The 16,288-nt window shown below is 42.3% G+C and overlaps 1 protein-coding gene across 34 annotated transcripts in view; it reads left to right on the forward strand.

Annotated features, from left to right (window-relative positions):
• The window catches only part of LOC137874609 (receptor-type tyrosine-protein phosphatase delta-like), a 333,500-nt gene that overhangs the window by 261,036 nt on the left and 56,176 nt on the right, over positions 1 to 16,288 (forward strand). For all 34 annotated transcript variants that reach the window (XM_068713389.1, XM_068713393.1, XM_068713391.1 and 31 more), the window contains 2 exons: positions 8,677 to 8,822; positions 10,787 to 10,928. In XM_068713389.1, the coding sequence (XP_068569490.1) occupies positions 8,677 to 8,822; positions 10,787 to 10,928 (288 nt within the window). The remainder of the gene's footprint in view (positions 1 to 8,676; positions 8,823 to 10,786; positions 10,929 to 16,288) is intronic.

The following is a 16,288-nucleotide window of genomic DNA, read 5'->3' on the forward strand; positions in this document are numbered from 1 at the left end:
TTGTTTGGGTGAGTGTAAAAAAAAGCGAAGCCGGTGTATAGAGGGGTCTCATTACAAAGCAGTGTTGCGGGATCTATGCACAAACAAGGCTTATGAGTGAAAGTGTCTGGAAGAGACATTGTGCAGTATTTCTCACACATATACACGTGTCTGTCCGACGCCATCTGATTAATAGAGGACTGGTAGCAGTAGGACGCCGCTGGGGAGTGGACGGAAAGCTCCGCTCCGCCGGAGCAGCTTGGGCCGACGTGCTGCTGCAATCAGCTCACCCAGGACCGGATCCCGGTTTGGGCGACGGAAACCCCTCGTTAGACTGACAGGCCTTTAGTGACTGATCCCCAGATAGCTGCACAAATAGAATTTAATTCTGTGGAAAACACTGGAGTGGAATACTTTGCTGATGTTATAGTCTGTTACTGCTTCTACCAATGGTGTAACTTCAAAACTCAGCCACTCAATATTACATTCCTACAATACTTCTCTTAATTAATCACTTCTAAAGAGTAGAGTGTCAGAAAGTATTCGGAATGCTTTTACGCTAGTGTATTATGACAGATCACACATCATTGGCTTCCAAGATGAGAAGGGGATTTTTTTTTTTTCCCCCTCAAAAACATTTCAATCACAACCATTTTTCTTCCTCTTGTTTATGTGCAATACTCTTCCTTCACTGCTGCATAAAATTAGTGGCCTGTGAAAGGTCACTTTGGTCCTTGACTGTTTGTGGTACCTCCCCTGCATATTCTTTGTCCCAGTAATAGGTTTTTGGTTTGAGGATAGCCATGACTACAGAGAACAGTATGCAGAGAGATTGCTCTTTTCAGGTTTCTTAGAAACTGCATTTAAATTGTAGTTTCACATTCCAACATTCTCCATATTTATTCCCAACAGATTTGTGTAATATTCCCTGAACTTTACAATGGGAAAACTGGTAGAATGTGATGGTTGGACGTGCAGTAGACGTGAGAATAGTTGACATAAAAGGCCTGGTTTCTCTTTTTTCCCAAAAAGCTTGGTTTAGGTGTAACCTCCTTTGCTGAACTTGGGGATATTCGCACAATATCTGAGCTACACAGGAAGCCGGTCGTCATCGAGCAGGATTGCTGGAGCATGAGCTAGTTTGCCAGTAAGCGCTTGAGAAAACACAGTGCAGGGAATGTGTCACTTCTTATGGCCTGACAACTGGCATCCATCGCAAATGGCTTGGCACTACTTATCCATACAATTAAAGTCTGTTTAAATATACAATGCCGAATCGCTGGAATGATTTGCAACATAATCCATCTCTGCTCCTACGGAGACAAATATGAAGCAAGCTTTTCCGCTCCGTGGTTGAGGGCAAAGACAATTATGTGAAGTTTACGCTACAAAGAAATACAGTTGGACAGGCCCAAGCATATAATGTAATTCTCTCTTGAAAACAGCCAGTCAAATACGTAGCTTATTTGATTTTCCATTCCACTTTTCCCATCTATATCTTTTCATTTCTGCTACATGTAGTGGAAAGCCAGCAGCTTTGTAGATTCTCATCTGCACATGCTGTCATGGTGATATTTTCATATCAATCTCCCATAAGATTCACATCACATGTGCGGTAGAAGCATCTGAATCATACACAATCATCCTCCCTTATTATCTACACATGTGATTACATTGGCAGTAAGCTGACAGGCCAAAGGATGTTTATCACTTCTGCCATTTTTAACATCTTTTCAAGTCTGTGCAGCACCAGCATGATAACTATTGGCCATTTTGCTGCAGCACTGCCATTTAATGAATCGTTCCATTGCCTAGTGGATAACAGAGCGAACGAATGGCTTTCTGTGTTAGTGGCTGCCACTGCCTATCCTATCAGATAATTAACTTTTTGCAAATAGACTGCGCTGACTACCAAACAGAGTAAGCCTGCACAATTAGAATTACTTATCTGTGGTCTCTCTTTTTTTCCCAGATGTCTGAGGAAAAACAAACAAGACAAACAAATCCAAATTTCATACTTCTTACTCGACTGTTGTTTTCCTCAAGTGGTCACACACAAATTTGCCCTAGATTTGTGTATTTATAGACAAATGAGCGAGTACTGTATGAGGATGTCTTATTGAAGCTAAAGCCTTTTTTTTTTTGCATCTTCGTTCGACAACCTCAGCCCAGATGTTCAGAATCTCCTACAGGAGGGTCTGGTGTTTTCCACCTCCCTTCTCCTGCTCTTCGCTTTTTTTTTTCTTTTTTTTTTCTTCTCTCTAGCGGATGGTCTCGCGCCGACAGTGGCGCAATTCAATATTTATATGCTTCCTTCTGTTTGGTTTCCACCGCAAAGGGAGGTGGGCTTTCATGTGTCTGATTTGCCACAGCAGCGATTCAGTTCCAGCTTTTAAAGCGTTGGGGGCCGTTTGAACAAAGCCATCTGTTTGAGTGGGCCGTTTTATTAAGTGACAAACTGGATCCCTCTACCTCGCTAATGTGTCCCGTGGGAGATGGCGGTAGCTTGTGCGTGTGTTTGTATGTGTGTGTGTGTGTGTGTGTGTGTGTGCGCGTGTGTGTGTGTGTGACTGGTAGAGAGACACACACAGGAAGAGAGAGAGGTATAAAGTGTTTTGCTGTGCAAACATTGTTATATACCACAGAAAAAACTACACCACTGACGTTCATTGCAGAACTGAACGTTTTCTTCTTCATCTTCAATGACAATTGAACAAGGGGAACTTTCAGAAGCCGTCTTATCCCATGAAACAGAAGAATCGGCACTGTACCATAAATAACCCTTTATATTTATTTAATGGAACCTTCTGGAATGTTCTATTGTCCCAAACCCCCCAATTTATTAATGTTGTTCTCCCATTTGCAATGCTCTCTCCATCCAGCGAGAATATTCTAACACACGTGAGAGTGTGAGTCGGTGCGTTTGCCAAATGTGTATGATAGGTAGTGCACCTCTGGAGCCCTTTTCTCCCTATACACCCCCCCCCCCCCCCCCCCATCAGATAATCTGTCAGTGCATTGAATGTGGGACATGTGCATTAGCCATTCTTTTTGAAGCTGTTGCTGTTGTCTCTAACTAACTCCTGCAGAGCTCCTGCCAGAAGCTCAGGCCTTGCATAGCAGTGCCAGCGAGCATGAGTAACGCACACGTAGTGGGGTTAAAGAAGTCCCACTGGAATAGGATTCATGCCATCTCAGTCATCGGGCTAAATACTTGGCAAGCAGCCGCGTTGTAATTGATGATATGCATTTATTTATTCACGGGAGACTCTCGGCGGCTTATGAGCCAAATAACAGACCCCGACCAGTTCGCCAAATGGACCCGCAGCCCTAGTATCCAAATGCAGTCTCAATATGAATGTGTCATTAAGCTGCATTTTTGTATGTTCTATTGAATTAGTTTTACATAATGACTGTTATGAATTTTGCAGAGAGAGCACATTTCAGCAGTTGGGAGGTGGGGGGACAGTGGAAGAGAAGGCTTGTATTATGAACTTCATTATGTGTGACAAGCAGCACAATATTGATGGAGGAGCAGGTCCCCATCATTGCACTGCATTAAAACCTCTGCAGTGAATTAATGTACTATTCCTGATCCAGTAATTAACAGTCATTCGGGGGCCATATCCCTTTTCAAGTAATCACTAATTGCAATAAGAATTTCAGTTTCCATTTAAGGCAAGATTACCGATGAGCATGCAATTCGAATCAGCCAACAGTTCTAATTAAGCTCCGATTCCTTTTCATTCTCTCTGCTTTGTGAGCACATACAATGTGCAGTTTGTTTCCTCCGCATTACAAAAGACACATTTTTATCCTAATGCTGCAGATAGAGAGCGGTGAAATGTATGTGTGGTTTAGCTTCTCTTGTTTTCCTCCATTACTACAGTGTTCTCTCTGGCATGGGGTCACATGTTTGCACACCATATGGACAGTTGATTAATCCATAGAGGTGCTGTTGCTTTATAAAAGCACAGAACTGCAATCACAATCACCAACAAAACCATCCCTCTGCACCTGTCTCTATGGAAATACTATGATAATGAAATGGACTTTCAGAATACTTAAAGTCAAGATACATACTGTACACGGCGTGCATCACTTTCACCCTCTTCCAACATTAGCCACCCCTTTCAGTCCTATTTGCACCACTTGCTGCCATTGTGACAATTCATCAATAGCCCAGAACTGATAGGCTGCGGCTTAAAGATGTCGAATGAGGTTAATGGCATCTTTAAATGTTCCTTTCTTCCACCAGTATGTCCAAAATGGAGCAGGGTATTTGCAGACTGCCACCCAATGTGTTAGGATTAATTATCGCCCTCCACAACCCCACCTCACCCTGCAAGTTAAAGATTCAGAGAGGAAATGGCCCTTTTCATGCAAATGAAATTGAATATGTCAGTCAGTATAATTGTGAAAACCGAGCCGTCTTGGACTGGTGTCTGTGCCGAATAGCGGTTCAAACTGAAAGTGGGTTTTATTAATGTTCTTCTCTCCACTCTTTGATTCATGCTCTTTAATGGCTTGGCAGATCAAACTTTAGTCGTGGCGGAGCCTTGATGACTTGAAATGTTTTGCCCATTATGAATGAAACCCAGACTCTGAACTATTTTGTTATGATCTAGCAGTATTTAAATGCATGTTTGGCTGTAAGTTAAGCCAATATCAAACAAACTTGTAATGAATGCAGACCCGCAAGATGCTCTGAACTCGACTATCCTCAAGTTTAACATGACGATAAAAAAGCAGGATATCATTAGGCTCCGCTGCTCAGTCCACTCAACTTACAGTCTCGCTCTGCAACAGGTTCCTTAAGTTCCCCAGAAGCATTTCATTTACTGCTGGTTGGAACCAACTGGAACCAAAACCGGGCATAGTGTATGCAAAGTCAATGCAGTTACACTGTCTCTTTACATTTTCACTTTCTGTATCTTGTTGGGAATTTGTTTAATGTTCTGCTCTGTTTAAGTTATTTTTTCTGGACATTTCAATACAAGACTTTGGTATTCCCGACTTTCAATAAGTTTTCAATAAAGAAATCCATTCCCATTTGCTTTTAGGTTTGATGGTTAGACTTAATCAGGGAGGGAAAAAATGATATGTCTCTTGGCATTTAGACTTTAGGTCAAGCCTTCCTTTTATAATGTCACTGGTGCTGCCTCTCCTCTGCTTTGACCGCAGCACCCTTTGGTGTAGCACGGCGGAGAACACAGCACTGCTGTTTCCCTTCTCCTGCTATCCTTCTGGTAACACTGTCTATGTTTTTGACATCTCTGCCTTTGACATCCATAAAAGAGGTGCGCTTGGTTATGGTCCTGGTAAATTCTGGTAAACTGTTGCCTGTCCAAGAGCTTGATCATAGTTCAAAGCGATGTTGTTGAACACTGCAGCCTGAAGTTAGTGGGAAAGGCTGCCCCAGTGTGGCGCTGATCACCTAAAAACACCTTATTGATTGATCCGACCACTTCATTTAAATGGTAGTTTTAAAAGGCCTCAAAGGGCGGCAAAATGATAATAAGGATAGTTTATCATAGCAGCAACAGTAGTAAAATGTGCTGCCCACATCGTTGAGGGCTTCCAATTTCCATTTATGTCTTTCCATTAAAGAAATAATACTTGGAGACATGAAATGCTCTGCCCCCTCAGCCCTGTGGACAAGGGTGTTCTTAAGAACGGTAAAGGCTTGTGGCGTTGATCCATGATAAGTAGAGCAAAGGATGCTATGAAGCTCTTCTTCCTTTCCATTGGCATCGATGTGAACAAGGTTGCATTGTGAACTCAAGGGAGAACAGGCACAGGCCCCATGTCACCAACCTGTTAGCTTGTGACAGGCTCTACACGTCTCATCTGTTTGCCAGCAACAGCTTAGCACTGGATTAACAGGTGCCTATCCCAGGTATTAATCCATGGTTACCTCTCAAAGGAGATCCCAACATGCTGCAGTAGTAATGAGTTGATAGCGGTTCTTTCAATTGAGATTCATCTGATTTGATTAAAGGCAAAACAGTGTGCACACACTGAACTAATTCAATTATCTTCTATTAGAATCAACATGATTGCAGATCCATCTTTGTACTTTCTTGCTTTAAAAGCTTTTGTGTTGTCATGGTTGTTGTAGTTTTCCAACACAACCCTTGAAAAATCAGGGTTCTGTGGTAAAAGGTTTGTTCATAGACCGAATCATTTGAGTTGCTCTCCAGGTTCTAGTAGTGGCGTTGTTCGGAGAAAACAGAGGTTTCAATCAGCCTCTGTCTACCTGCAGCCATACGAGGAGTCGACCAAAATGGATGTTTGTCAGCGGCAGACTTAAAATGGGGGTATGATGGTGCTATCAGCGGCCATGTCTGTGAAAACACCATTACCTCCATGTCACGCCTCAATCACTCCCCATTGTGCGATGACTCTCCCCCCACCTCCAGTGCTGATCTCCCGCACATGTCCTAGTAGTCTATCACAGCCGGCGTAGGGAGACGCACCGAGCCATAATGGATGGCCCCGGAGCGAAAAACAGCCCCAATAGCATATCAATTACCCATCAGCACCCTCTTGGCTGGATGACAATGTGCACCACACCCCGGCAAAGTCAATGAGATAAAGTGCAAATTCAGATATAATGGTGCTTTTTGCCGCGTACAAATTACACAGTGTCAACTGTGCTTCCCCCACCTGTCAGATCTGTCAGCCGCTGAATGAGAGAGAGTCTCCGAGAAGTGTGTGTGTGTTGGTTTTTTTTTTTATGTCATGAGGCAATCAGGTGATTTCCCAGACTCATTTGCCCAGTGGAAGCCCAGCTGCTTGCCTGTTTATCTATTCGCCCCTTTTGATTGCTGACCACACGTTATGTCACCTCTCCATGAAGCCTGCAGGTTAATTTGTCCCGCTCTCGCTGCTGCTGCTGGGCAGTACAATCTGGGAGGGGGAAAATCAGTCCACACACACACACACACACACAAACACACAAACACACACACACACGAACAAGCCGGCACAATCGCACACACAGATGAGGTGATTCAGATGGTTGGCATTACTGCAGCTGTGTGGCCCTTAATGGCCTGCTGAAGTGATTGATAAAAGGCAAACAGTTGCTCCGCAGGGGGACAGATGGAGCTACACCTCCCACTGAAGCCGGCACTCCAGCTTCAGATGAAAATACTAGGGGAGTCTGACTAAGCACTACAACATTATTGAAATTAGCCTTGATCATTACGATGACGCTGGAATGTAAATACAAAATGTCATCTGGGAGAGACAGCTTCCGTATTACTCATCACATTGATGTGTTTTGACTTTGTTTTGTTAGCAGGAAGTGACTGTCTTGGAGGAATTTAAAAAAAAAGAAAAAAGACTCAATCCTCGGAATTTAAACTAATTTGAGAATTGATTTAATGGCTGACAAAACCTGAATAATATCGGGGGAATAATTTTACTTGACAAAATTCACAGTAATTCTAAAAAAAATCAAACTGCAAGAATATGGCTGCAGCTCTGTTCACTGTTATCGGGATCAGAGCCTGAACAAATGTGATTGTTCAGTGTTGGTAAAACAACCGCAGTAGATGGGAACGTCCCATGTCCACACAAAGCAAACACTGTTCCACTCTGCTATTCTCTCACCTCCACTCGCCTGCATTTTTAGCATTTCTATCCTCATCGTCTTTACACTCGACTTGTTGTGCTGAATTGAGGGACCAATTAGGAGCAGCAGAACGCTCACATGGCCGATCAGAGCGTTGCGAGGATCTTATCAGGTTCGTGTCTCGTTTGTGTGGGGCACAAACCAACGTTCTGATTGGAGATTAGTGTTGTCTGCTGCTGAACGGATAGGCAAGCTAGTGTTTCTCTACAATAGTTAGGAAAATCTTAACTGCGTCGTTAGAAACGCTGAATGGCCACACGCAGCATGGAGACAGTGGGACGCGTAACAGCTTGTCAAGACAGATTACTTTTGAATGACACTTAAGGTTTTTTTCCTCATTTCAAGAACTTATTTCCCTCTTTAGTGGCATTACAAATTAGTTACTCACTAGCGGCTTGAACACCTAATTACATAGAACACAGCAAAGGGTTACAAATAGTAGTCATTTCCATTATAGCCTTCTCTGTACTGTGTAGAGAACAAAGTCATTCCTAAGTAAACAGTTCCTATATATATATATATATATATATATATATATATATATATATATATATATATATATATATATATATATATATATATATATATATATTTGCTTTAGGACAGTATCAAATAGTGACTACAATGGTTTGCAACCTTGACACAAACCCAAATATCTTACCACAATCAGATCCATTCAAACATCATGTATATCAACTTATGTTCTCCAGTGATTGATCTCAACCCTTTCTTCCTTTCTTCTTCACAAAAATGAAGAAGAATTCCTCTATAGAACTCCCTATAAAGTCTCAGGTATACTTCAGAGATTTTCACAGCTAGTCAAGATAAAATGCCCTCCGTCCTTTAACTTCTGATCTTAATCACTGATCATCCATTTACACTCACACAATAAAGTCAGTGCAATCTCTTGTCTTGACCTCAACATGTTGAAATCTGCAACTGTGTTTCTTTCTAGTGCGTGTGGCTTGATAAGAGAGATTAATTGCTCTGTCTGCAAAGCTTAGCATGCTTACTAACGGTTTTCGTACTCTTTTATTCTGTTTGTCTCTCTCCAGCACCACCAAAGTTTTTAAGAACCCCCAATGACCAAACAGGCGTGCAAGGAGGCGTGGCATCCTTCATCTGCCAAGCTACGGGAGATCCACGACCGAAGATTGTGTGGAACAAGAAGGGGAAGAAAGTCAGCAACCAGAGATTTGAGGTATTAGGTCTATTGTTCTGATGTAAAATGCTCGACAAAATGGGAATGCTTCAAGCACTGCTTTTGGCTCTGCTCGCACATAATCCATCGCGTCATGCCCAGCTCGCTCGCTCGCTTGCTTTTCGCCCTGACTTGCCACCACGCATTAGCAGGCTCTAATAACCATGCTGGCTAGGCTTTTTTACATGCATGAGTTTTAATGAGCGAGTACACAAAAGATCTGGGGACGGATTTGTAATTAAATAGAAGACAAGAAAAGAGCAATTGGACAGAAGAAAAAAACAACTTGTGGTGTGACCCAGATACCTACATTAGCATCACGCCACATTGGCCAGCTTTATGCAAAGTGAAAAGGGAAGGAGCGCTTTCACTTTGAAATATCCTTTTGCTTCGTGGCATCTTTATCTAAATGCATGTCCTACCCTGCTTATTTTGGCTGAAGCTTTGATTTCTGGTCAGCTTTAATCTGCACTTGGGCTCAATACCCATGAGAAATAGCACATCATTGCAGAACACTGATAAGATTTCTATTAATTTCTGTGTCAGTCCTCGGGACTATCGTGGTGTCACTTTTTCCACCCTCTGCTCTAGATGCCATATTTGCTCGCTCCTGCACAGCAGCAATGGCTTAACGGAGCTTGGAGATCTCTTCCCGCCTTTTCTTTGCATCTCATGGCCACAGAAATCTAATCTTATCAGAGTTCATTGCGTCGCTCGTCGTGCTGCATGCTAACACGCTAGTTTTCATTCTCTCATTGCTTCACAAGGCTTGCTGGCTGCCGCCATTCCATATCCATTCAATCATGCACTGCCTCCTCATCTTCTAACAAAAACCCATTTCCTTTTAGAAGTCTCGCAACGTCCTTTCTAATTCCGCCGCTTTGACTATGAAAGGAGGGTTTTTTTTTTTATATTTTACCATCACCTGCTGTCAGCTTGAATGCCAACACCGCTATGGCTTGGCCAATGAAATGTTGAGGTGTATTGTTAACTAACACATGCACAGATGTATTGTGAATTTTTCAAATGTGTGTAGGCCTCTGTGTGCGTTTGTGCGTGTGTGTGTGTGTGTGAGCGCGTGCTTGTGTGTGGAGCAGAGGTCTCAGGCCTATCTTTATTGAAATCTACCTCTATGCTTAAAAAGAGATTGAGTTATGACACAGGGCTTTCTAAAATCAGTGAGTATACAACATGTAGCATGCAAAAAATAGCTGAATAAGCTACAACAAACACCTGTTTGTGAGCATTTTATGTGTCGTTCGTCCAATACAGTCGGTCCTGTCCTTTGTACCACTCACCTCATGGTACAACTGTCCGTAACCGTTTATCAAGCCACCTTTAACTGTTTGTGCTTGTTTCTGTCCCATTAACACAACCCAGTGTGATGCATTTCCAGGGGATAGAGTGTTAACTTTAAGAGTGGGACAAATTAAATTTCACCCTACAACCCGATATCCAAGTAAAAATTCTGACCACCATAACTTTCCCCATTCTTAAAGTTAGTCAGCCGCATCGATTATCTTACCAATCAATGCACACATTAGGAGTAGATAGTGAATAGTTCATTACCTAAAAGACAACATGTCTGAACACATAACAAATGGACATCTCAACAAAAAAAAAATATATATATATTATTTTTTGTTAATCAAACATGCTTCTTACCGACATATTACCAATACACATTCTTATACTGCACATATCCTGATGTTACTCGTTGTACATGTATATGTAGAGTATATGTAAGTATATATATGTACATAAATGAACACTTAATCACTAGGGTTCAATGTAAGGTAGGCAGCAGCTTTTGTTTGTCATGGGAAGCCCATTGTGTCAATCACCATCAGTGTCGATAGCCAAATGTCCTCGACAGTGTTGTCTTCTCTTTCTCTGCGGAAGGTCCCTCGCCCATCGAGAGCCAAAAAATCTCCTTTAACATATCCTGTCTCTCGCACCTGCAGGTGATAGAGTTCGACGACGGCTCTGGTTCAGTGCTAAGAATTCAGCCATTGCGCACGCCCCGAGATGAAGCCATATACGAATGTGTCGCCTCCAACAGTGTTGGGGAGACGAGCGCGACCACCAGACTCACTGTTTTACGTGGTAGGTCCTTTCTCAGCAGCCCCAAGAGAAAAAAATAACACACACACACACACACACACACACACACACACACACACACACACACACACACACACACACACACACACACACACACACACACACACACACACACACACACACACACACACACACACACACACCTCTGACATGCCCTTTGTCTCCCAGCTAACCCAGGTAAGCTTGAATGCGTTTTATGTCTCTCCTGTCTTCTTTGTTTCTTACTTCCGCAACACACAGTCAAACCCAATTAGGGACTCTGGTTACACTCACGTTGTGTCTTTTAACTTGATCAGATTTAGTCCATTAGCCGTTTAGCCGAGTAAGTTTCTGTTTCTAAGTGACTTAAGTCATTTGCATACAGATTCCTGACACAATAATTAAGATGCCAGTTAAATTATGCAAATAGCCATCCATTCCTAGCCTGTGGTGGTTAAATGGAAAAGCTCAGCAATAATTTTCAAATCAGTCATTTTTCATCTCTGCGTTTCAGCTTTGATATCCCTTGGCCGTGTAAGAAATAAAGCAGAGTATTCTCATTCGATTAACACGCATACATTGTTTATGGTAGTATTCTAGACTCCAGTACCTTTCAGTGACCAGTGACTGTTAATAGCCAGCCTCCTCTACACAGACACGTGTAACAATCCAGGTGGGAAAGGTCAGCCACTTTGTTTACTTCCAGTGAACAATGAGAATAAAAGTCAGATGACAAATATCAAGTTGGTTGAAAGTGTCTCTTTTATAATAAGCACTGAGCAACATTTTATCTTGATTACACACAACATTCCATTCAAAGGCAATATGCGGTGGCCCTGAGCTTAAAAGGCTGAGTAATATCTCTCTAAAGAATGACTTGTTTGGCGGTGAATGGAGAAAATGGCTTTAGAAAAATGCCTTGGGCTGCCTGAATGAGGTGTGCTCCATTATGTACCACAATTACACAACATGGCAAATGAGTTTCTATTGAGAGGGGTGCTTCCATCCTATAGAAAAAAAAAAGCTGGCTCTGCGAGTCTCCGAAGACCCCCCCCCTCCTTATGCTTCTTATCTCGCCAATGAGCCAACAAAAGGCCCTTTGCACTGTCTCCAGAGGCAGATTGAAAGAGAAAGGTGGCACGTTCACATGCAGCTCTCGCCTGTTTACTCTGGAGCACAAAGTGACGGTGTGTGTATGTGCGCACATGCTCTCACATGCAATACTGTGCGCATTTCCTGTTCCCTTTCGCTCCGTCTCTATCTCTGTTTTTCCCCTTCGCTCTCTCACACACACACACACACACACACACACACATGCACACACACACTCACACAAATAGATAGCTAAGGGACGGGGACAGAAGCTGCTCTTCCCCGCTCCACGGCCTGGCATTAGCATGTTTATTACCATTTCCATTTTGCTCTTCTGCTCGCTCTCCTTTCCCATCAATGTATTGAAGGTGAGTAGAGGCCTATCACAGACAAAAAAAAAGAAAAAAATAGAAAAACAGGAAAAAAGCTTTTTTCTTTTCTTGGCCTTATTGCGAATAGAAAGGATGTGCTCCCTGTCCTCACATTGCCTCCAGTGGATGCATATTATTAACTCCAAAATATATTGGCATTGTGAATGATAAGGTAATGTTTGGCACACTTTCTATATTATATATGTCCATTTAACTACCCTCTGTCACCACCTGCTATGACGCAACAGGTATCCAAACCAATACCAAGGTCAAGCGTTTACATTTGGTAGACATCTAGTGTGTTGTAGGTCTGACAGAGGAAACGTATTGTTAAGACCTGAATAATTAGTGTGAGCAGTGATAACAGTCTTTGCTCAACAGACAAAGGAAGGGAAGCGAGATGAAAATCAAATACAAAAGGGGAAATGATGCCACAGTACTGGCCACTGACACGGAAAAGCATTGCTGTGATAACATAAACTCTAGCAAGCCATATGCTTTGAGTTTACACTTCAACTTCAGTTGTAGACATCCGTAATACAGCCAAAGACCCAACATAAGGATGACTTTCAGGAAGCTTGGAGTAAGCCGACACACTGCATTGTGGGGGCAGCGTACTGTATGGGTAACACAAGGTTACCTCAAGGAGGCATTATATATATTATTTAGGAGACCAAAAAAGCTCCCTCCTTCCAAAACTACTTTGTACAGCACAATAAACACGGCGCTGCTGGTTTGCCACTCATCATTCCACCTGACATAAACTGCAGGTTGAAAAAAAATGCAACTACACTTTTTTTTTTAAGTCCGATCTGTCACCATGACCGGCAAAAAAAAATATTTTTCTCCTCCTTTGGCCCTTTTAGCGTAGTAGAGATAAATAAATAAGCAAATACAAACAAGTGCTACTACACCAGGCCTAATACATATAAAGTGACTGCTTAGTTCATTTGGGCTCCAATGGTCTGTGGAAACTACTGCAAAGCATCTGTTGTGGGAAGCTCGCCACAGGGGGCGATGCCTAATTCCATGAAGGAAAAGCACATTGTTGTAATTGCCATGCTATGAGGAGAGGGGACTTGAGGTGACAAATCCAAAGTACGGGGGGATATTTGAATGTGTCTCTAACTTGATAGTAAGTGCCATTAGCAATGAACTTCCAGGCTTAGGGAAGTGATTTGCATGAAAGGCGAACCCTGAAACATAATGATTTGTCAAAATCTGCAGGGCCACAGCATGAGCTACGGGTTTCGTCAGTGCACTATTTTTCCTGGGCCCTCTGTTTTGATTAACTACGAGATGACTCGACTCATATGCGACTCGGGTCTTTGAATTAAGGTTGTCGTGATTTGCTCCGTAATTGAGAACGACAGGAAGGGATTGAGAAATGGAGAAACAGCACATTTTGGGTGTCACGGCTGGAATATGATTTCAGTGAAGTGGTATTTCATTTAATTTATGAATATGCCCCCGTACGATATCTGCGTATACGTGTGGACTCACGGAAAGCCTGTATATCTGTCACTACACAATGTTAGGGCATTTGGATTTCATTTGTATACTTTTAACTAAAGTAAACAAAATAAATACTAAAATGTAGCAGGAACCCCCCACAGGGTCCACACTCTCTGCTGGGAGTAGTTCCAGCAGAATGATGTGTGGATCTGAGTGCTGCAGTTCATGATTCAGGCATGATTAAGGATTTATATTGCATCCTCACACTCCCATTATGCTGTCAACAGCTATTTCCTGTGCCCCACACACAGGCGCGCAAACTTATGCAGCTGTGCACAACTTGACAGTGGGAGCGGAAAATGGGAAGCCGCTCTCCTGTGACGGAAAAACAGAATGCATCATTTCCATTTGTATGGAATGGTGCAACGGCACGGTCAAAGCCGTGTAGCTGAGACGGATCTTTCCGCATGCAATGAAAGGGCTGCTACATGATCAGTGATTATTCATAGACAATGTATGCGCTCGGCTCTTTGTCATTGTCATAACAAAAATGGTCTCGTACTTCATAAAAGACATCAAAAGCTGATTCATTTATATTCCAAGCCTAGTTAACCGATAGCCAAGAGATGCTGGTCAATGCAAACTGCATGCACGTGCCTGCATTGCAAAAACTGACTGACTGATAATAATAATAATTCCAAATGTTCCTTCAAGCTCATTCCTAACCATCATTTCTTTTTTTTTTATCTGCTCAATGTATAATGCTTTCCTTCTTACAAGTGCAGAGTGAGGGATGAACAAAAGCTGTACTGCATGCTCAAATTGCTTAGCGAGATAAATGCTATGTCAGCTGTCTCGGACTGCCGGAGCAAGGGATGCAGTGGGGATGAAGCAAGTGACCATTGTAAAACTACTGCAGGGGGGGGGGCAGCTACCATACAATTCAGTGGTTTACTGGCAGGAGTTCTATAGACGGCAAGACCTGGGCTGCCACATGGAACGCTCAATTTTGTTAGAAAAATACTTTTTTTCCTCCAAAAGTGGTGCTGTGGAAACATGCTGAGTCACTGTAGGAGTTTAACTCTTTTGTTACATTAAAGTATGATATTATAGACTTCTTGGATTCTGAGTGAATTGTATAACCTAAGTGGTCGGTCCACTATGAAGTTATACTGATTCATCCTCTAATAGTACGTAAGACTTTTAAACATGATTGTCCTTGTCACCAGTTCTGGTGGTTCAGAAGCCACTATTGTTTTTTGCAGGTTTTTCACAGATCATCAATTATCTTCATGTCCATTAGATGTTTCATAAAATATCCACAGGCAGAGTTATTGCTTGGGATTTGGCCAATACTGATTTGATGCTACTCTCCCCTCAATTCCCAACTTCTCTCCCTCTCTCATACGTCACAGAACTGGAGCATATGATGACAAGCTATTAATTATTGTAATTAAAAAGATGGAGTTGACTGTCCTCACAGAAATTGATCTCTTCTCAGAAAAAAAAAAAAGAAGAAGAAAAGAAACCCCACACCCCCTTATATCTTACTGCACGGTTAATGGTGGGAGCCAATCAGTTTCTGTATTGTACGCAAGATGATTTAAGGCATAACCGCTGCCAACAAGATGGATGTTAGACTTTACAGTCTGCATAGCGTGTGAGGAAACATCTGTTGGAGCCACAAAGGCGCTTGGACTGCACACTGAACATGATAGATAACTCTGCACACGCTGTGGCTCTGTATTTGTTTGAATTCAAGTAAAGACAGCCTCCTGAATTAATAATTATTGATTCAGACAAATGAGGAATGTGTTTTCCGTTTGTTTTCCTTACATGCCACTGTTCTCCACAGTGACCTCACTGCACCGGCAGCGTAATTAGATCAGGAGTGATTCAAAAATGCAAATTGTTTGCCGCATCATGTGGAAGCACAGTTGAGAGGTAAATAACAAAATATGGTAAAGAAAGGTTAGACACCTGGAACATGTTTCTTGCCTTTTAAAGATATTTGATGTTGTGTATGTTAAAGTAAACAAGACTAAAAGTCTACATGCAGCCATGCTAACCGTTTTGTAAGGCTGCTTCTGTGCATTGAGATAAATGCTAGCGTTAGCACGCTAACATGCTCACAATGCCAACATGCTACTGTTTAGCAGCTATAAGATCAACACCATAGTTCGGCATGTTAGCATGCTCACCGTTGCTACATCCTCTAAAACGGTTTACTTATGCCAATCGTAAGATCAGACATTTGATCTTTTTTTAGCTTGATAAATGACTGAATGATCTGAATTTGTGCAAATGGCAGAATATAACGCAGGTCATAAAACGAGGAGTATGTAAGCCTGAGCCAGGTAGTCGAGGGGTGCTAATGTTCGTAGCTTTGATCGTAGCTCCACTCAAGTCATTTTCTACTAGATTAATTGGGCACTGCAGGGTCAT

Source organism: Cebidichthys violaceus, unplaced genomic scaffold, assembly GCF_023349555.1.
Source record: "Cebidichthys violaceus isolate CVI_PGR_0920_01 unplaced genomic scaffold, fCebVio1.0.p SCAF_19, whole genome shotgun sequence".
In the NCBI taxonomy this organism is placed as follows: Eukaryota; Metazoa; Chordata; class Actinopteri; order Perciformes; family Stichaeidae; genus Cebidichthys; species Cebidichthys violaceus.